Below are 21,824 nucleotides of genomic sequence, written 5' to 3' on the forward strand. Positions count from 1 at the left end.
CGATGTTAGACCACGCGAGGTCCCCGTGGCGCAGATGCGTTTGCGGGCGGCGATTTAAGGGAGCGACCGAGCCGAAGGATTCGAGACTCCGACGTCGATAGTCTCAGGTGTTCGTCCCGTTGGGGATGAAAGAAACCGAGATTTCTAGATGGGGATTGGCGGTCGCGTTGGAAAGATTTATGTAGATTCGCTACTTACCGTTTTGAGTAATTTTCGATGGTATCCAGTAGCGTTCCGACGATCGATTTTTTTTAACACGGTTTTTAAGCTAAGCGTGAAGAAAATAACAGAATGGGGGCGAATGCGGGGTAAGAAATGCACACAACTATACGCATACGGAAATACGAGGTGGTTTATTATAATAATATTTATAATCATTATGCATCGTGGCGGCGTGCCTCATTCCCTCGCGTCACGTTGCAATGCAAGTTACAATTACAGACGGTGGTTCGGTGATAGAACTCAGCCAACGTAAATGTTTTCGCGCGGTTCTCGCAAAAAAGACAGATTTATTTACATCGATCGCCGCCTTAACAGTTACAGGTTACACATTCCTATTTATATTTATAGTTTAATGATAATTAGTACAGCGGTTTTAAGTGTAGAATTACGCGCAAGTGTACTGTGTGTCGTTTGTACGGGGTGTACCTGTTGTGTGTGTCCTGTGTGTGTGTGTGTGTGTGCGTGTGTCTTACATACACAGATCGTTAGGTCGTCTCGTTCTTTCGATCGAATTTGAGTTCGTACGTGTGTCTCGAGTGTAGAACAGCAGATATCTACAGGATGTTTCTTAAAAGTAACGTCGAAAAGTAATCAACAGGGAGGGTATAATATTACACGATAGGACATTCGAAATTTTATACACAATAATATTAATAATAATATTTAATCATTCATAATAATAATAATAATAATAATAAAAATAATAATAATAAAATAGTAACGTCGGTGCGAGCCAACGACTATTACAATAATATAATAATAAAGATAATAATGTTAATAATGACAATGATAACCGTGAAATAAACGAAGCTAAAGGATCGATCGTCTTATCATATATGCGTATCTTACAGAAACGTAACTTACAAGATGCAAAGTCGACCTGGTGCGACGAAATCGACTTCTCGCCACATTCTCTACTCGCGGACAAAAGTCTCTCGAACCGGAACAAAATCGTACCGCCTCTCCATCGGGTGCCAGCGACCGGTCGATTTTTCTTCGAAACTCGATCGATTTTCGCTCGGCCGATGGAAAGCAACAAAACAGGACGAAAAGAACGGTAATTAAAACTCGTACTACCAGGCCAGCCCTTCGCTCTGCATCTGGTGCGGCTCCAGGAACCCACCCCCGCCTCCGCCGCCACCTGGACCGCCACCATTCCCACCGGCACTGGGATTACCCTGTGCTCCACCTGAGAAATATCAAACCCATCGAATCGGTTCCTTTCGGTGCTTCGATATATCCCAAGAAACGTGGGACCCGACGGAAAGGGAAAGAAAAACGAAATGAAACCAACCGCTTCTCTCCGTCGAGATCGCTATGCGGTGTTAGAAAGGTCCCGATTGCACGATCGCTCGACGTTGAGAAATTTATATGGTAGGTAGCGGCTCGATATTCCACCACCGATATCATTACTCCGTGCTATGGAAGTTTCTAACACCCATGCTGCTGCTATCGAGTCTTATTTGAAACTAGCCTGCGAATGTTTACGCGTTTCCAACGAACGTAACCGTAAACCAAAAATATCGAAAATAATCTACAATCTGTACGATGCTTGGAGTCGCAGCGGCGCGAACGCGCGCGATAAACATCCGCAGCCTACGTATCACGCTATGTCGTAATTTAAACGCTAGTGACTATATACGTTTGTACATCGATGGAAAGAAAAGATCAATTCCAAAACGTAAGATTGTTCTACTGGCACGTGAGTGTGACCTTTCAATAAGATCTGGTCATACCTGAAGGTGCTAGGAACTCTCCAGGGCTACCGCCAGGAGGTGCAGGGGGCCCCTGTCCGGGAGGGCCCGTGAGAAATTCCGGGGGGCCGCCTCCCGCACCCGGTGGTGGATATTCCCCTGTCACCGCCACTGCGGCCGCCATACCCGCTAAACTCGCCGGGTCCAAACCTGTCAGAAACAGATTACGTGTACTATTCAGAGAGGATCGTATCCGGCCTGCTATCTCCGAACCCGGCTGTCATAATTATCGCGACCTACCCACCAGCTACGATGTTTATTGTAATCGCGATAGAATTCGAGACGAGGCACTGCTTTCGATTCCGGGGACGCGGACGCGGACGCGGACGCGGACGCGGAATATCTAAGCGTTCCCTATCCCGGATAACCGTTCGAGTCCCGATTATTACCAATTGACTCGGAACCACGCTACGTCGCCGTTCATCGATCGCGCGTTTACCTCCGTTCCGCGTAAACGTCGTACCCAGCTGGCCAACGTGTTCCTCCCCGATCTTTCCAATCGACCGGCCGAACGGAATCGAAAGAGTTTCCATGATAAATCGAATTCCAACACTCACCGTGATTACCTGGTCCACTGAAGGGCGGTCCATGCGGATGAGGAGGCGGATGAGCACCAAAGAATTCATGGTGAAATGCCACGGGCCCGCCGTAACCGAATTCGAACTTCTCCGCGCCGAAATATGAAAAACCGGGCGGCGGTCCGTCCTCGCCGCCCAGAGCACCGGGATTTAGGTTCAGTGGGAAGCCCCTCATTTTTCTCGAGCCGCCGAAGAACGGGCTCCTGCCCATCGACGTCAGTTGCTTTAACCTACGCTCCTTGCTCCTCTTATTTTGAAACCAGACCTGCGCACAACCACACGACCCACTGTTTTTTATTCAATTTTACTGGCCCTCGATCGGAATTGCTCTTTAAATCGTTTCCTTCTCTTCCCGGAGAAAGTAAGATCGTGTTTCTAGCATGCACGTAAGCGTGCAGCTGCTTGAGCCATCGGACAGAGTATCGGACGGATGAGTTTGGACAGAATCTACTACTACATCCAAATTTTTGCTCCAAAAAACGTTCGACCGTGTTACTCTGTACCATCGATCACGCGATAAGATAAAGTTTTGTAAACCTGTATCACTCTCATGGGCAGCCCGGTCTCTTTCGCCAACTGTTCCCTGATATGCCTGGTTGGTTTCGGAGTGGACGAGAAGGCCGACTTGAGAATCTCCAACTGTTTCGCCTTTATGGTCGTTCTTGGACCTCGCCTCTTAGACCCGGCACCGCCGTCGCCGCTACCACCGCCCGCGCCGCCATCCGGACTTTTGTTCTCCGTCTGGCTATCCCTCGTTTCGGGATCTCCATCTAGGGAACCTTCGACCAACGCAAACAAACCCCCGTTTAATAATCGATCAACCGCAGCTACGCAAACACTTGGCTCTCGCGAAACAAGTGGTTGTTGACTGTTCGAGGTAATTTCACCGTTTCGTCGGTTTCGTCGCGACGCGACGAAGCCGATTAGAGGGAGTTCGATCTTTTTTTCGGTGTCCACCCTTCGGTGAAACTCGCGGAAAGGGTTCTCGTCCGTGACCGAGGGAATTAAACAACGAGCAACATTTTTGCTCGCGTTGCTCTCTTAACAACCCGTACACGCAGACAGACACGCGTACGTAATATACATATCTCGGAATCTTGATCGGTCGGATCGAGGTAACAACAATCGGAGCCAATCCCCCGGAAGCGATGCGAAACCCCCATCGGATTATCGTGGCCCGCTCTACGCGCTTGAAAGCTACACTCTATAGACGCGTACGTGTGTGCGTGCGCGCGCGTACAATATGCAACGTACGAGGAGTACACGGACGCGCCTCATGCACACGCGTAGTTTTCGAGCCCAACTCTTCACGATAATCTATATATATCCGGGGAGGTCTTAACCACGGGACAAAGAAAATGTTTGGACAGTGTCACACCGCACTACAGGGGCCACCCTTCGCGAAGACCACCCCTCTCTTTTTCCCTCTCTCCGCGCGGCATAGACGCTTCTGTACCCGGTGTATAGCGCGCTTCGAGAGAGGTAAAAGCGAGGGGTCATTGTTGCGTTCGCGATAAAAGAGCAGAGGTGAATAATAGACCGGGAAGACCTGGCGCGCTTGGTAATTCGTACCGACACTCCAGATCAAGCCACCGAGTTCCCTCCCTCGTTCGAAAGGCTCCGCGGAAGGGCAAGATTGGCCACGATTAAGTCGTTAGTCGGCCTCGGTCAATCGTCCTTTACGAAATCGAGTTTGTCACGGTGCTGGCAATAATCGAGGCGATAGATACGACAGGGGTGCGAAGCGATCCCGTGCCAGTTTTATTGACATCGGGTTTTACGCACTCCGCATCCGAGCGACAGCGTTTCTAACGATTCCGTTTGGTTTGCAGGAACAACGGTTAGAACTGGAAGTGATGGCTTACCTTGATCCTCCGAGTCTTCCTGTTTACAAGGATCGCTTCCAAGAGGTAGATCGCCAGTGTGACCAACCGTTTGATCACCAGGACCACCTGGACCCAGATTATGGGCCCCTAAGTGAGGGCCACCGACACCACTGTGATGATGGTGAGCACTACCGTCCTCGTCCTCGTCTTCCGATCCTGAACCCATCAACGAGTCTCCTCCTGTCGACAGGTTGGACGATTCTGCTCGTGAAGGATCCGAATCGTACGTATTAATCACATCACTCGTCGAACCATTGACTTCGAAAAGAGCACCGGTCACTTTTCTGTTCAATGATTTTCGTTCGTTATTAACTACGCGAGGCTCTCGAGTACACTTGTGCTTCCAATCGGGAAGGAACCACTAGATTTCAGAAGAAAACATTCGGTCGATCGAAAGAGAAGAGAGAGATATCCACCCGATATGGTTTAGTTTCGCGTAACGAACAGTTCGCTCTGAAACTAGTCGGCTAGGATCCCTTGGAACGGCCAGTGATAATTAGTATCGTAGCAAGACACACCGGTGATGGCTGTCGCGCGCTATTGCACAGTAATAAAATTCCATTGCAGAATAATTGCGTCGATCAACGTCAAGTTTAGACGTACAAAGCAGCGAATATTCGTTATAGTAAATAGAACATAATTTATCAGCAGGACGAGTAAATTTGTCGATGTTCCATACGAAATTAGCAATTAAACGTGATTACGGTTATTCGCTCCTGGACGTACACGGCGCGTGTAACGCCGCGGCGTCGTTCATTACGATTTTTCGGAATTTCGCAATTTCCCAACGGCACCGCGCGTTTCCCCCATCGTAATTTCGCGTATTCAGCGACAAAAGACGCTAAAAGTTATCGATAAACGTTGCTGATTAATCGACGCTCGCCGCGTAATTGCTGCGCTTTTCACGTGCGCCGCAGACGATCACCGCGAATTCGACAACTGACAAATGGCCGCGCGGTGATAGAGATTAATGTCGGAAACGCGTGGAACATCCAGACGTCACGATGTTTGATCATCGAAACAGGTAATCGTGTCCCCCCCCCCCCCCCCTCTTTCGCCGCGTATACCTACGGCCGACGTTCCAGCGCAAAAATCGTCACCGGAGTATCCTCGATCGGAATAAAAATTCCCCTCGAATCGCAACGTTCGCATTCCTATAAACTAGCCAACGGTGACCGCGGGCATCGAGACGTCAGCGGAACGATTAGAACGGTCTGACGCCTCGCGGATACTCGCGTCTCGGTGGAGATGACGAAGAAGAAGAAGAAGAAGAAGAAGAAGAAGAAGAAGAGGAGGAAGGCACCGTGCCCGTGTCTCGTAAGAAAACGAAAAAGAAACGGGTTGTCGGACGTTTTGCGGTTTCGACGTCGGCATCGAAGCGACAAAAGGTTTGCCCCTGCCTAACGACCTTTCGGTTTTCGTTTCACGGCTTACACACCGGCGAGAGGGCCTCGTGAAACCGAGCCGATGTTCTTTTCTCCCTCGCTCTCGCGCGTTCGCCCCTTTTTTCCCCCCCGTTTGCACCTTTTCTCCGTTCCTCTTTCGGCCGGTGGCTGACGCTCGGCTACATGCAACGCTGTTTTCACAGCTTGCCATTCCCGTCCCGGGGTAAAGCCCCCGTGAAAAACCCACCCCCGGCCCCTCTTTTTTAGAACGAGCCTGACTCCGTGAAATCTCGGGGCGTTGGACGCGTTCAACTGTGATCCCACCCCGACTCCTGTAGCCGTCTAGCCGCTGGCCCCCCTTTTTTGCCTTCGAAAGAATGAGAAAAAAAAATCGCACCGAAGAATCTCGATCGATATTTTTCTTTACGCGAGCCACGAGCTTGGGAATCGTACGGTCGTCGTCTCTCGAGCCTCGACGCGTAGATCGAACCGTAATTTATTCGAGAAGAAGCGGTTGTCCCTGAGCGTAAGAGCATCTTCCCGTCGATTAAAACGATACCAATTACGAGCAGCTTGCTCGAGAGGCTGCAACAGCGGTTCAGTCCATGCATCGAGCGCGTGCCTGCACATCGGCTCCGTTCCACGAGTGAGATCGGGATCGTTTCGAGTCGCGCGATATACGTATCCTGGCGCGTAGAATAAACGTGCCGCTGGAGAACGTACCGCGAGTACGGTACCGCGAATCCGATTTTGGGCAAAAAAAAGGAAAGAAAAGAACGAGACAAGGCTGACACGGCCCGGGTACCGTCTCTGCACTCAGCGACGGTGGTGTTCCTCTCCGCGGTGGATAACGAAGGACAATGACACTTGTAACTCACCATGATGACCGTGCACGTGATGCGTGTCCGGCAGCGGCTTGCCCGACAGGTAGTCCTGCTTGCAGACGAACTTGTTGTCGTCCAGAACGTAGAGCTCCTCTCCGGTGCTCATCTGCTTCCGACACACCAGGCAGGTGAAGCAATTCAAGTGGAAAACCTTGTCCCTCGCCTTCCTCACGAGGTCCTGGGGGCTTATCCCTTGAAGGCAACCGCTGCACTTCGTGCCGTATCGCCTGGAACAGAGCGCCGCGACAAACCATGTGAATAACGAGAAAAGAACGAACGTACGGGGGTAGTATTCGGACTTCCTCGCGGGGCACGGTCCATGCTCGAAAGCTTGGACAACGAGCTTACGCGTCTCCTCGATCGTTGGAACGCGTCTCGCGAATAAATCGTTCGGTTAGTTTCGCGATTCTCTGGCTCTTCTCTTCGTCTTCTTGTCTATCTTTTTGTTCCTTTTCTTTTTTTCGTTTGCTCGACGTTCGGACAGATATTACGTAATGATTTGCACGGTAAACCGCGTAAATCGTGATATGTAAAATTCAGTCCCCGTCGACTCACGCGTGCTCGGTCATCACACCGATTACGTACGGTTCGACACACGGTTCTTTCTTCGGTTTTCTTTTTCCACTCGTTCTTTTTCTGTTTCGTCGGGAATCTCGAAACGGCGAACACGCGGGCAGAACGAACGCTCGTCGACACCGCACGGACAGACGAACGAAAAGGAAAGTCAGCGATGGTACGACGGCGACGTTTATTGGGCTTGGGAACTTACAAGTCCTGTCATTAAGCCGCGCGACTCGCAAACGTCGATAAAAGAAATACGGCGGTTTTAAAGAGATGAGACTTTAACGTCCCGATAGGGCATAAAAAGTTGAAACCCTTCGGTGCCGTAAAAGCGCGTCGCCGGTTACCGGCAAGCGCGGCTGTTCGATTTTCTTTCTTCTCACCTTTAACCCCGCCGCGTCCTACTTGTTAATTTCGCATTAGCCGTTCCTCCTTTTTCCTCGACGTCTCGCGGGCGAGACGTTTCTTTGCGGTAAACTGCTCGATTCACTTTTCTCTGCCGATCGAGAGAGCGAACGTAGGGAAAGTGGAGAGTTCATTGAAAGAAGAAACGGAGCGAAACGCCGATCGACGATTTATTGGTGGAAAAATGAGCGTTACCGCGGTCCTCTTTGCGCTGTACAAACACAAAGTCGATGCCGACGTTATCCTTGCAACGCGGCTGCAACACAGTTCACGCGTGCGAGTTAATAAATCTGACCGAAACGATTCGTCCGTCCGATCCTCCCGCGGCTGTGTTATTACGGAAGCAGCGGAGCCGCATACTTCCCAGCTAGTAATTCCGAATCGCTTTAATTACAGGAATCACGCGATTAATTATAGCAATTACCGCGGTCCCTTAGGGCCGCTGCCGCCTTTCGAAAGTAAATATATCTCAATCGATGCCTACTACGGGTCGTGTGCACGGTCTACGCGGGCCCGGTGCACTTCCGATCGAACGCGGACGCGAAACGCGCGCGTTCAAATCCCTCTGCGGCTGTCTCTCCCAGGAGGCAGAATTTTCCCGTCGCCCGTCGCCCGTCGCCCGTCGTCGTCGTCGTCCCACGTGCGCGTACAATATCGGCTGACCCGATTCGCGACCCCCCGCGGCTGCTATTATTTTATTGCTATCGCGTTTCCGGACCGGAAACACCGCGTTCAACGTGACCCGCGACCCACATTTCTCTCGTTAATATTCGCGCTCGTCGATTCTTATGTCACACGGCCGATGGAACAGCGGCCGGGAACACCGCCGTTGGAAAAGATGCGAAAACCTTCGCTTCGATCAATAACAGTTTCCGTTGGACGCGCAACCTTCGGCATCGATTAACCGGCAACAAGCGCAACGGCATGCCGTATGGTTTCGTTGAGAACCAGCTACCGCCACGGTGTTCTGTTTGCTTAGAATGCAAAAAAGGGACGGGGAAAAAAACCGTCTCGAAGAAAGAGCAGTACAAATTACAAGGATTCCCTTTTATCGATCGACACGGTCATCTATAACTATTATACAACGTACTTACGCGGAACATCCTATAATCAACCGGCACACTTTTTCAAACTATTCATCAACCTGTCCAAATTAGCAGTCCTACGCGCAGTTCCTAACAATCTTCTCACGGAAGCAGAAGCCAGAGATATTTCTTGACCAACGGTCATTACGCTGCCAGAGAGCCTCCTTTCCTCTCTCTTTCTCTTTCTCTTTCTCTCGTCCCATCCATCCTCTCCCACCCCGTCCGCCCGTTTCTGTCTTCCTCCAAACCCTCTCGTTTCGCCTCGCGTACACAATCCCTCTAGTCTAATTACAGGAATTATTTAATTAATTATAGCAATTAGCCGATCCCGTGTCAGCTTTCCCGAATGCATACGTCACCGAATCGCTCGGCTTCTAGTCGTTGTCCCCATCCTCCTCATCCTCCCTTCTCTTTCCACGCTCGTACCCCTTGCTGCCCGTGGACGCGCGCCTCTTCGTCGATGATTTTCTCGTTTTCGAACAGCCGCGAGGGGCTCGAACCAACGCCCCCCTCCCGCACCCCCTCCCAGCGAGGGTACCTTTCTTCCTCATGGAAGAAAAAGAAACAGAGGCAGGCCATAAAAATCATTAATAGAAAGGCTTACGTGGTGCTTTCGTGTGTGAGAAAGCAACTCTCGACGAGGGCGTCCCAACCGAGGGATGGAGGAGGGGTACGGCGGACGAAGAAGAAGGTGGTGGCGGTCCTCTCTCCGGGCTCCCTTAAAGAGGAGAGCGTAAAGAGCCAGGAATTCTGGCGTGCAGCAAGAAATATAGGACAGCCGGGTTTGGATAAGAAAAAAAAGGGGGTGGGTCCGGGCCACGATTTGCCACGGAGCCCGGAGTTTATGTATGTGGTGCGTGCTGGTTCCTACGGGGTCCCGTGGAACGACCGCGACGAGCGGTGGTATTCCACTACGTCTATCCGCCGCGGCCACCATTTTAGATGGGGCAGGTTCAGCTGAACGCGCGTCTGTTAATTAATAGCAACGGGAAACGTCGATTGTGTTCCCCCGTCATAAAAGTTTCCCCGACCGAACGATCGAATAATGAACCTTCGCAGCTTCATCTATTAGAGAAACTTTAATCACCGGCTGATTCACTGTTTGTCCGTAAACAGTCGTTGAACGCCGTCGATCGACTCTATCAATAACTCTTTCTCTTTATTCTCAATTAGGTCCCCGCGGATCGGCGCGCACGCGGCAACGTGACGCGGTTACGCCGCGGAAAAGAAATAAACAGAGCCGCGCGAAATTAGTCGCGCGGGGTTCCCGTCTAATTAACAGCCGCGATCATCAAACGGACACTCCTTCTCTATTCGGTGATTTTTTCGGCCAATTTTCGAAGACGAAGAGCCAACCCGAGAGGACCGTACGCGTATGCACCCTGTCACCGCTAATTTCACCGGCGGCCGGACGACTCGTCGCGGTTTTCTCTTTATCGAGTTGGATCTCCCGCGGAAGGATCGTAACGCGAATATCCCGTGGTCCGTTTATCGGGACGAGTTCCAAGCTGGCGCCGATTAATTCGTGAAATATCGTCGATTACCGTCCGTAGAGGGTGAAGGCATGCCTGAGAAACGATTCATAACAGTTATGCTAATGCCCCGGCGCTGGAGCCGCGCGACACACCGTGAAACGCTGTTTGCATTAAGTCCAGCCGGCGCGGCCCCGGGAGCTACGAATTTCGACCGTTCCCTTCCGTCTTCGTCCTCGTTCCTCATCGAACTTTCGCGGTGGGTATCGGTCTTGCACCGTGCCACTTTCTCCGTGCCACGAACCGCGGTTAAATACCGCGCGTAACGAGATGACAAACGATCGTTAAACGGACCAGCGGCGAGGGAGAGCTTTCGCGCGGTTAGGTAATCGCAGTTAGACTTTCTGCGACGTGGACCGGCTAATTGATTTAAGGCTAAAAGAAGAAAAAACCGCGGGAAGTGAAGAAAAAAATTTATGTATACATATCGAACGTCGTGTGGCCAGAACCGACGGCAGTCTGTCTCGAGAATGTGACGCAAGAGCCAACCACCACGGTGGTTGGCAAAAACGCTCCCCCGTGTACGAGTACGCATCGCGATATGTACTATTGCCGAACCTTCCTGGAAGGGAAACAACTCGGTGTTTCTCTCCCTCTCTCTCTCTCTCTCACTCTCTCTCGTATCCCCTGGCACTCTCCTCCCCCTTCTCACCACCGCGCCCCCCCCCCCCCCTGTTTCTCTTTCTGTTCTCGACCGCGCCGGCCCCGTCACGCCCAACAAACTTCTCCTACGGTTCGTAGCGGGCGTCACGCCGCATTTATAATGTTTCCACGTTCGAGTTTCGACGGGTCTACTCCCGAGGAGGCCAGCACCGCGGGTGGAAAGCAAGGACAATGGAGACCACTCGTCGGCGCCCTTTCGAGCCGGGCCGAGGAAAGCCGCGTCGATCTATGATCGCCTACGATCGTTACCGCTTCGATCCTCCTAGTCCGGCTGCGGCTCGTCTCGTTTCTGGAGTCCGTTCTTCTCCGTTACAGCTCGGAACTTTGCTGCTCGCAGGATCCGAGGGAAAGGCCAACGCGTAGCCACGATCCCTAATTAATGAATAGTTTCGACGAAAAGATCGATCGTCAGATGTCCTTGGTGTAGCGCTTGGTGTAGGTTAATTGTAGAAAGAAGAAGATTGAATTTCTTTCTGCCGACACTCGGGATTGATTCGATCGAACAGATCGTCGCCGTGCGAAGAGTAACCGTGTCATTAACATTCTTCGTCTATTATTCCAGCCGTACGCGTAGATACGCGGTTGCGACACGCCGAGTGATTTATTTCGTTGTAAAAGAAAAACTCTTGCCAGCTATTGATACTCCTGTAGGTTATCGCACGAGTAGCCAACAATTCTCGCGTAATTCATCAAATAATATGACTCTTCTTTAACATTCTATTAATATTTTAATCGTTCTCCGCGCCAGACTTGGAGTTTTCTATTCGAGCGTGCGTACACGTGCGTTATGTGTGTCGCAGAGTCTACCAAGAGATTAAGGGAGGAGACCAGAAATCGTCCGAACTTGGTCCACGAACCCCGATGACACTCTCTGGACTATTAGCAGGGCGCTAGCGTTAGTTCTCCGGTGACACCAGTCACATCCCCCTAGCCTCCAGTTAATGTTTTCATCGGGCGTATTCCGACGACGGCGTGGACCATATTTTAAGGTAATAATTTCTCCGCGGGTACTCAGGCATATACACAGAGACGCGCAGACACACACATCGATAGGCCATCGACCGCAAGCTTACGGCAGTCGAGGCGGCGCTGAAACGGGGACATCGGTCCTTTTGATCCTGGACCCTTTCGGGGCCCCCACGGGCCATTATCGACCTTTAAGGACCTTGCTGCGACTCGTAGAGCCGGTTACCATAACCGCGCGTATACCGTTCCTTCGGACCGGATACCTCGGACCTCCCGGAGGTGTTACAGTATTCCCAACAGCGATTCGCTGAAAGTAGAAGGGGGGGGTGCGCACCGGCGGTTCGATTTGAGAAACGACATCGATAGATTCGTCGCGTCGTGGGAATCGATCGGGCCTCCATGGCTCGTGTCTTCCATTTTGGTCTCGCCTGTTCCTTTTTACCACCGGTTTCGCTGCCTCCCGTTTCGTTCTGTTTCTTTCTCGTCTCGCATTCCGTCGACTCGAATTCGAGACATCAATGGATTCTCCCCCTGTCTACTGGACACGTCCGTTTCAGAGATCTTTCCCGATTTCGAATCGCGCTTGCTTCCATCGAAAGCGTAAGTTGCGAACCACGTGATTACCGATCGACTCAGCGGTCTACGTGTAACGGTAGCAAAGAGGATAACGCTAATTAACGGGACGCCGCGGCGAGAGTTATTTTCGACCCGAAAAGCTTTTCTACGCCGTTCGAGCGTAGCCACCTCTTGCCGTTCGTCTTACGTCTAATGAATTTTTCATCGGGATGAAATGCAAAGTGGCTCGTAAAGTATACAACACGTTCGTTATACACTCGTTCGTATAAGTATCAAAGGGCCCCCCTTTAAACGGTCTCCCCACTTTCCGCGTGTATACTGGGTCCTCGGTTACAAAGGGGATCGTTCATCGCTTCCAGAAGTCACGAAAGAGATACGTCTTCGCTCGACGACCGGGAAGGTAGACGCATTTATTACGCGTAAACAAGAACGGTTGCACTTGTTAACGATTGTCACGAACGAAGTCGTCCTACGCGAAAATTCATTCCTAATTAACGCGACGCGATCGTATCTATCTTGAACTATTGCAACATCTTTTATCTTCATCAGTCCGCAGTTCTTTCTTTCTTTTCTTTTCTTTTTTTTTTATAAGCACCTGGATCATTTTCCGCTCTAGCATTTAATTAATTTTTCTGTTTCATTTGACTTATTCGTTGATTCAGTTCGCGCTTCATTCGGATCGTCTTCTCTTCAGGCTTTTTTATTCCCCACCGTCGTATCTCTTCAGCTGTCAGTATTCCCATTACTACTTTGATTTTCCTTGGTATTAATATCACACATCGTCATTACATAATATTTAGTATTATTAGTTATCATTTATCATCCGGCGAGTGCATGCATTTTCGCTATCATTACCGCTAATTTAATTTTCATTATTAATATTATCTTTATTTCTAATCCTCCCAACACCCATCATCCATTATAATGGACTGCGCGAATTAAATAAAGATTCCTCGGAAGGACATTACTAGAATCAAACCGGAGACCGTTTCTGTCTATCGCGAATCGAATCCACGATTAAATAGCTATCATTCAAACTGCAACCCGTTGCTTCCTCTTTGGTTCGTTACGTTCGTGACAGGCTCCTTACAAATCAGAATCCCGCGACGGACGAAAACTACGGGCAAAAAGGACGGTCGACACTTGCCCGGTGGATATCTAGATGTGCACGTTCCAGCTTCTTTAATCGGTGTTCGTAATTAATTTAAGTGACTCGCCGCCGGTTTTTCGCGCGACTTCTTCTCGCCGGTCCACGATTCGAGGGACAAAAATCCGCTGGGCAACGGTCCGTTGGCTGAACTTGACGACGGTCTTCACGCTTCCAGATCGGTTTCTTGCGCGAACGTCAATGTGTCCCTGACAGTCCCGGGCGATTTGGGTTATTGTATCAACGCGAGCAACTTCTCATGAAAGTGAGAACGGAAAGTTTCCGCGGCAACCATCCAGGCACACTCCCTTCGCGAGCTAATCGCGCACCTTGGAACACCAGTCACGCGGTCCCTTTTTTCTATCATTTGTCCGCGACAACTCGACGTTGGTATCCGTTCGATTTTTCGACGTATCAACCATTTATTCCCCCCCACACGATAGATGTTTAATCTTCCTTTTTATCTGAACTATGTGACTCATAAGAACGGAGCACATAACGGTCACACGTTTCCGAGTTAGTTCCGTTTTACACTAGAGACACGCGTTCGCAATCGCTCGTCTTGCGTCCGCGCACTGACAGCCATTTTTAATCCCACTCGTACCATTAATTACGGTTCCGTTTCTCGCATTATTCACGTCGCAAAACGATAACTACAGCCCACGAGAGCCGATCGGCGGGCACTGGTTTTATTATTTGCGCGTTCGCAGCTTGGAATGTGGCAAGAAACCGGAGCCACGAGGTCTGTCAAATCGCGGCGAATGAATCGACCGCTGGACAAGGCTGCGCGATATATCGATGGACCGCGTAACGAATCGCGATAGCGCCAGCGTGTTTCGTTCGCGGAACGGTACTCGATCGAGCGAGATTTTTGCTCGAAAGCTTGGTCGAGCGAAAATGACGCCGGTGTTGCCCGGCAAAATGTCAAGGCCTCCTTTCCATTCGTCGCGAGATGCTTTTTCTATCGCTCGCGCGCAACCACCGCCACGTGTCTAATCGTAAAAACCCGGGGGAAGGTGGGAAAAAATCGGGGCGACAAATGTCGCGACGATTGTCTGCTAATGCATCGCTCGTAAATCTTTCGATTTCGCTGACGGTGTCGACGGGCCGGTACCAGTTGTGACACGACCGTTTATCTAATTATGCAAACGGGAAACAGTTTGTCGCGCGGCTGGTACACGCTTCTGCCCGAAGAAAGCAAAAGGTTCAAAAGATTGCGGCCTCTGACTCCTCTGGCAACGATCGATCGTCCCATCGATGGAGCTAGTCGAAGCGCCAATTGCATAGACAGCCGGAAGGACAGCTTAGCTTAACGAATCGCTAACTAATCGTGCGTCTACTGGGTCATATCGTTTCGTCGAGACTTTTCAGTGTACCGATCGGTATTTTCATTTCCCTCGGAGTCTCAGACTCTCGTTCCCCATTGGTGGGTCAAAGCACTCCCACCTAATAAACGACGCTCCAAATATAACGGGCTGCACGCGAACCGGAATTATCCCGATCGAAATAATTAGAGAATCAACTATTCAAAGGATCGCTCAACGAGGGTATCGAACGGGCAACATTGAAAAGCGTTCGCTCCTGAAATTCGATCGGGTCCACCGATTTGAACGCCACGATCTTTCTATTCGGTCGATTCGCGGTACGCGCCATAAACGCAGAAACATCGGGTAAATAAGTACCTGAAGAAGTCCTCCCTGCAGAAAAGCTTCGCCTCCCTGGAGAAACACTTGTCCTGCAACGTGGTTCTGCAATCGAAGCAGCGTACGCACTCGACGTGCCATGCTCGGTCCAAAACATTCAGCAGGTACTGATCCATAATCGGTTTCTCGCATCCTGCACATGACAGGAGCATCGCCAGACCACGTCTCCCTGCTTCGAAAAGAAAGAGAGCATCGGTGAATAAAAGAGAGGAGAACGATCGTTTTTGAACGCGCACGATTTTAATAATTCGCTCGCGTTATTATCCCGTCGATCCCCGGTTCGGTTCGTTCTATCGCGAATTTATACCGTCGAACGGAACAGGCCGCGTTGCAAAAATATCGGTGCAGGTGAAAAACGTCGAACGTCGAGGAAAGTTGCATGGAACGGCGCGCGGGGCGCGACGACCTGACGAGGCGTTTTAATTTTCGCGCACGTTCGAACGCGCGCGTCATCGTGCGAAAAGCGAAACGTAGAAAACGAGGAAATTTCTGCGACACCCCGCTTCCATCGGCGCAAGCGTTTCGATCGAGCGTGTGTGTTTCGGATTGCCCCACTTTTATTTTGCCCAACGCTTTGAAATAAAATACAGAAAATAAAAATGATATATTTCGAGCGCCGAATATTCGTTTCGACTGAAAATTGTCGGGGAAGTTTTCCACGCTGGACAATTCGCGGGTTAACAGGAGTATTTTAATTAATCGAACGGTCGAAGATCGCTAAGGACCTAACCGGAACAGGCGCGGGGTCGATTCGGAATTCATTCCTGATTAACGGAGAAAATCGGCGGCCACTTGCCGTGGATACGCACGTGCATAACGAACCGTGCATTGTACAGACGCTTCTTGTAATTCCAACGCTTTGATTACCGTGCAGCCTACCAAACTATACGGATCGCAGCCGAGGCGTGAACGTAAAAGTGCAGCACAATGCGACGACCACGTTGTTAGCGTCAACGCAGGCGCAGCTACATCTGCTCGGGGAACAAGCGAACCTCTCCTTTCGAACGTGCAGAAATGAACGATACTCCTGCGTGACCAGCATCGATAGGAAAATATAAATTCCTTTCGAAATTTGTATCTCTACAACAAATATCGGAATTGTCTGTCAATAGCCAGGAAGCGTGTGCATCTCGGCAATTAAAATCCGTGGTTAATTAACATTCACGTACGGAATTGCTCCCTGTTACGTTTTCTTTGCCATTCCGTTAAGTCCGTCTCCGTCTTCGCCGGTTTCTAACGGAGCACGTAGCGTCCTCCCCCGCTCCGTCGACCTTTGACTTCTTTTTTCGCCATTGCTGAACCCTCTAGGGTTCACTCCTCTCTTTTTTTCGCGGTTTGCGCCAATGGGCGGAGTTCCTCCCTGCTGGCAGGGTTGTCAACCTAGCAACCCTTCTCCCACCCCTTAAGGTCTGACCTTGCGCATCTCATCTCCCTCCGTTTTGCGGCAGGGCGAGAAGAAAAAGGAGGAAAGCGACTCGAGCCTGACCCGACCACCCCGCGGTTATCTCGAGATTTAAATCGTTCAACGCGAGACCGACATACGAGTAATTCCTTGGCCGAAATTGGGTTCTCGCGGAACGTTTTCTGGTTTCGCCAAATACACCCAAATACACCGTGCGTGTTCGAACCGAAGCCGCCATCGCGTAAGGACGCGTGTTTCCGAGGAACTGCGAACTCGGACGAACGTGTAAATTTACGTTCGAAAAAGAATTGAAAAGAGTTCGTCGCGTGGGGAGAGCATTGAGAAATATATCCCTCGATGAAGTTAGCCTACCGTTCGCTAAATCAGATATCGTGAGATGGGATTTCACGGCCATGGCGCGCGAGAAAGAAGCGAAGAAGGCGAGGAAAGATTCCCTTGAATCGTCCAAACCAGATTAGGATTAAGCGTATACGTGAGACGAAAGCCTGGACAAACCAACGAAAACGAGGCTGGATTAATTCGATTCTTTTCTATCAACCGTATTACGACTCGTGCCATTTTTCCCTCGGATCACATTATCGCGCTGATAGCGAATCGAGAATTCTAGTTTACGGCCACGCTTGACGTCTTAATTTTTGAAAAACTTAGTCGATTTCACTGTCAACTCTGTATTCGAATTAAAATTCAAACGGATAACACGCGGATGGATAAAAAATCGATTGCATAAGTCACCGATTGAATCGTAATAACGGAAACGGTGACAAGAAGCAATTAGTCGGTCTTACAATTAACATAAGACGTCGTGTACGGTTCACGGTGAATTAGTAATCGATACGATTGCCACGGTACGTAAATCCACCAAGTCGGATGTGATCCGATACCTTCAGTGTCAATATTTTACTTGGAGCCACCCCTCTCTCGAATATGGTAATACGCTCTCTAAAACCCTTTCGCAGTTTAAGTTCGCGCGCTATCTACAGGAAAGTTCGAGAAGAATAAGAACAAAGAATGTGCCGCATAATGAAATAGCAGAAGGGTGTAAAAAGGTATATGGCTGGAGAGAAGGTAGAATTTAATTCGCGGTGCTTGGGGAATTTTCTGGGCGGGCTAATTAACGGAAAGGAAAAAGTGTATCTCACGGGTAATATCGGACGGTTATCGGCAATTTTTCATTTTCATTCGATAACGCTGCGTCAGTATTAGACCTAATAAAATACTTGTTTCATCCTTTTCTCATTAATATCCGGACGTACGACGGGCGTACCTTTCCGTCGCTAGAATTCGATATTCGCATCAGTCGCTTAAAATCGATCGGTTCGGAGCATCGACTCGGACCAGCTATTTCTGACGGAAATCGTTACTTTTTCCTTACGTACAGTGGCGTTTCAGCTCGATTTCGTTATTCCGCATCGTTCGATAACATTTTCGAGTTACTAACATCCGTTTTCCTCGCGGACGCCACCAATTTTTCACGAGGATATCAGGGGAAAATCTGTCAGCGACACGCGTAATGCAGCTTACATTTGCATCGGCGAAGATTACGGTTTCCACGAATCGGCCGTTCGTTACGCACAATGATGCGTATTTTGATGAGCGTTCAACCCTGTCCGAGGCAAATTTATCCTCGTTAGATCCGAACCGCGGGACAATCCATCACGTCGCGGATAAAAAACGCGCATTCCTATGACATCCAAATTACGGTACAATCAATCACGATAAGCGTACGAACGACGTTCCTATGGTCTACCAAAAAAAAAACAAAAAAAAGGAAAAAAGTATCGTCGGGGAGGAACCGCTCCCCCTGGCTCGAATCGCGAGGAATTCGAGAGGAAAACCGTTTAACCTTCCGCGGTCCGTGCGTGGGGCCAAACTGGCGCCGGCGCTAAGGAGGTGTTAAACCAACGTTACCCACCGATTCTCTCGCTGTTTACAGTCGAAATATTTCCCGACAGAAGAACGCGAAACTCCGATTACTCCAAAGAGAAACACACGGTAGGACCATCCCCTCAAAAAAAAAAGGGAAAACGAAATAACCAATAATTTCCTCGTCCACGCGAATCCATCCCCGTTGAAAAGCTTCATTGACCGATTCACGTTGCTCGATCGATCGCAGATCTTCTCTCGCGATCGTTCGCAGAAATTTCCTCCGAAGCCAACTCGCGGCGAAGACTGTGTTACGCGCGCGATAAGAGAAGCAGGTACCGAGTAAAGTTCCAAGTGTCGATTCACTTACCTATGTTACAGGCTTGGGTGACGGGCAGGGGTGCGCAGCAAGGCCCGCTGAGGGTCGCGACCCTTATCCGGGGGGTACCAACCCCCCCGGGGCCCCCTCCCCCGCCCCCGGCGCCCCCGTAGCCCTCCACCTCCCCAGCCGCGACTGCGGCCACCCCTGTCCCCACTACCGTGCCGGGCCCGGGACCACCACCAGGCCCACCTTCCACGGGCCCGTATCGGCCGAACGGTCCCGAGGGCCCCAGTGCACCCACTTTTACTGCGGTGTTATCCCAACGGCCGTTAAATCGCACTTCTCACACTTCCCCCCTTGGCTGCCAGTTTTTCTTTTTTTTTTTCCTTCTCTTCTTTTTCTTCTTCGCCAGCACACACTCGATATCTTGACAATTCGCTCCCCTGTGCTTCCCCTCTACCTGGCTCCAATTTCCTCGCGCTCGCCGTTTATCTCCGTCCACCGTCCACCACGTTTCCGTTATCACTTTGCTGCCGATTATCAACACCGATGTCTCGCGGAAAGAGGAAGCTCCTCGTCTTCTTCGAGGTGGTTCGCGACGCCTCTTCTCTCGTTCTCCGGGTCACCGCGGAAGGGTGATCTCGCAGGGATTCTCCGGCGGAATCACGTGGCCGTTCTAGCACCGTTTTTCATCCCTCGCGTATCGCAGCTGAGCAGCCGGTACCGCCGGCACATCGCGATCCCTCGTCGCGGTTAAGGTCGTTCCTCCGCGGATCCGGGCACTACGCGATGGATCACGGCGCTGATGGGACCGGTATCGGCGGCGGATCTCTGAGACGCGACGCGCGCGTCCGCGCGACGGCCCCGCATATCAAGAGTCCCGGTGTGCCAGTTTACCTTCGCTGTGTCCGAGTGATCTCGTGGCCGAGTCTATCCGCGCGCCTCTTCCAGTTGGTTCGCGCGACGATTTTCGCGAGCCGTTCGCACTTCTGTTCGAAAGGTCTCCCGGTGGATCTGACGCGAATCTCGATGCGAACGGCGTCGGGAAGACGGAGAGGCGTCGTACGCACGGGTAACCCGGTGGTAGAACTCGAGGCAAGCAAATGGGAACGCAACCGGGCGAAAAACCGGGTGGTGCGTTTTCGACGAGCGTGTCACACGAAACGAGAAACGCGACCGATCCCGAGCACGCTCGCCTCGAGTTCGCCAGCCAACTGGCTGCACCTGTGACAGCCGCGAGGGGCCCCCCTCTACCTTGACGAGACGTCGCGCGCCTCGGTGGAACCGGCTACGCCCATTGGCCACGACCACGGCGCGGGACCTTCCGCGCCACCTCTCGATTGGACGGCTCTGCCCCGCTCGGGCGTAGCCAACCCCGTGCGCCGGCAGACATGGCCGTGGAATGGCTGCGGATCTCTGACGGCGGACGGGACGCTTCTGTCGTTGCTACCGCTTCTGCTGCTCCTGCCGCCCGTGTTGTTGCTCGAAATAGCCCTGCCGCCTGATTCCTCCTCGTCTCTGACGCGCTATCGATCCCCCTTCGGCGTATACCGAAGAGAAGTCTGCGCCTCGCGAAATGCCACAGGTTTCAGAGAATCCTTACCTCTCGCGCCCGCGAAATATTCCTCACCCTCCGCCCGCCCCCTTCGCCATCCTCTCTCCCATCTTCGGCCCCGTGCCTCTCTTTCTCTTCTCTCTTTTTCTTCTTTCTCACGCTCCTCCGCATTCATCGGTTCCTACGCTCGCTCAACCGCGCAACCATCCATCCCTCTCTCTCTCTCCCCCACTTTTTCTTTTTACTCATCGTTCGCTTCCCTTCCCGCGAACGTTCCTTCGGATCCTCTTTCTCGTTCGCTCCGTTATTCACGCCGATAGCACGCGTATACGTGCACCCATCCGCACCTGTATAGGTGGTACGTGTATACGCGCCCTCTGTCCGACTCGCGAGACATAACCTTATCGCGAGGCTCGTTTCGTGACGGAGGCGTGTACCAAGGCGACGCATTGCTTTCTATCGATTAAGGACCTCTTCGCGCTATTGTTCGGACGGTTTTCAGAACCGGTGCCGGAGCTGAATTTTTTCCACCGCGCGGGTTACGACCCGCGGAACGGCGATCCTCTTCCTGGTGGATCGTTTCACCTTCGCAGACGGTTCGCATTGTTCATATATACGATTCTGCATCTTTTGTTGCATGGTCCGACTGCGTTTCGCGCGTGAGCCTCTCTCTCCGTCTCTCTCCCTCTTTCGACACTTGTAAACCAACCGGAAGGATCCGGGAAAGCCTCGTCCTGCGACGATCTCTTCTTTGAACGTTTAAATCGTTGGATAGTTGCATATTATGTAGAGACGCGTGTCGCGCGGAACAAATTTAACGGGTTACTCATATGTGCCGCTATAATTAGCCGTAAACAAGTGACCTCTGTAAGTCGTATCACCGTGGACTGGTTCAGCTTATTACGAGGGTCGACCATAGACTACTGAAAAGTCGTCGAGATTATTACAGGCTCCCGTGAAAAACCGACCGTCCCAGTAGATGTGTCAATTCATAACCCGGCGCCTGAGCAAGCGTAGCCCTTTACCACCCTATTCCATCTTCCTTTCGCGGACGGCAATTATTAAGCCGATCGCAAAAAGTTCCATTTCGTTGCGTTTCCTTTTTCCTTGCTTTTTCAACTGAGACCAGAGACTCTCGAAGGATACTTGCAGGAATTTCTGTAGGTCTTTACAATTGTAAGTAGGAACGATCCGTTTAAAGGAAACAGCTTCATCGCGGTTCCATTAAGCGAAGCTATTATCATCGGTTTGATGATGGTCATCGCGATGAAAGATGTTATTAGCGCCGTTTATCAGGCTTTATTGTCAGATTTC

At 51.0% G+C, this 21,824-nt stretch overlaps 1 protein-coding gene across 4 annotated transcripts; it reads right to left on the bottom strand.

Annotated features, from left to right (window-relative positions):
• Positions 1-341: 341 nt before the first annotated feature.
• On the bottom strand, positions 342-19,499 carry Lim1 (LIM homeobox 1). Of its 4 annotated transcripts, XR_013102502.1 has the most exons (9): positions 19,004-19,499; positions 15,327-15,519; positions 6,704-6,936; positions 4,420-4,641; positions 3,092-3,333; positions 2,534-2,819; positions 1,959-2,126; positions 748-1,411; positions 342-662 (listed from the first exon to the last, which is right to left on the bottom strand). XR_013102502.1 is itself a non-coding variant. In XM_076904431.1 (8 exons), exons 2-8 carry the CDS (start codon positions 15,497-15,499, stop codon positions 1,296-1,298), a joined length of 1,419 nt encoding a protein of 472 aa, XP_076760546.1. In that variant the 5' UTR covers positions 15,500-15,519; positions 19,004-19,499; the 3' UTR covers positions 691-1,295. The 4 variants fall into 4 exon arrangements, 3 of the variants coding, with proteins under 3 accessions (XP_076760546.1, XP_076760545.1, XP_076760547.1); XM_076904431.1 differs by lacking the exon at positions 342-662 and having other exon boundaries at positions 691-1,411; positions 4,420-4,620; XM_076904430.1 differs by lacking the exon at positions 342-662 and having other exon boundaries at positions 691-1,411.
• Between the last annotated feature and the right edge of the window lie 2,325 nt (positions 19,500-21,824).

This window comes from Xylocopa sonorina, chromosome 11, assembly GCF_050948175.1.
Source record: "Xylocopa sonorina isolate GNS202 chromosome 11, iyXylSono1_principal, whole genome shotgun sequence".
NCBI lineage: Eukaryota > Metazoa > Arthropoda > Insecta > Hymenoptera > Apidae > Xylocopa > Xylocopa sonorina.

Bases quoted from the DNA above. Each gene is read 5' to 3' on its own strand.
- Lim1 (XM_076904430.1), bottom strand. From the start codon at position 15,499: ATGCTCCTGTCATGTGCAGGATGCGAGAAACCGATTATGGATCAGTAC. The intron at 4,642-6,703 runs GTGAGTTACAAG...CTTCACGAGCAG, and splicing joins TCACGTGCACGGTCATCATG to AATCGTCCAACCTGTCGACA. The intron at 3,334-4,419 runs GTAAGCCATCAC...CGTTGGTCGAAG, and splicing joins GGAAGACTCGGAGGATCAAG to GTTCCCTAGATGGAGATCCC.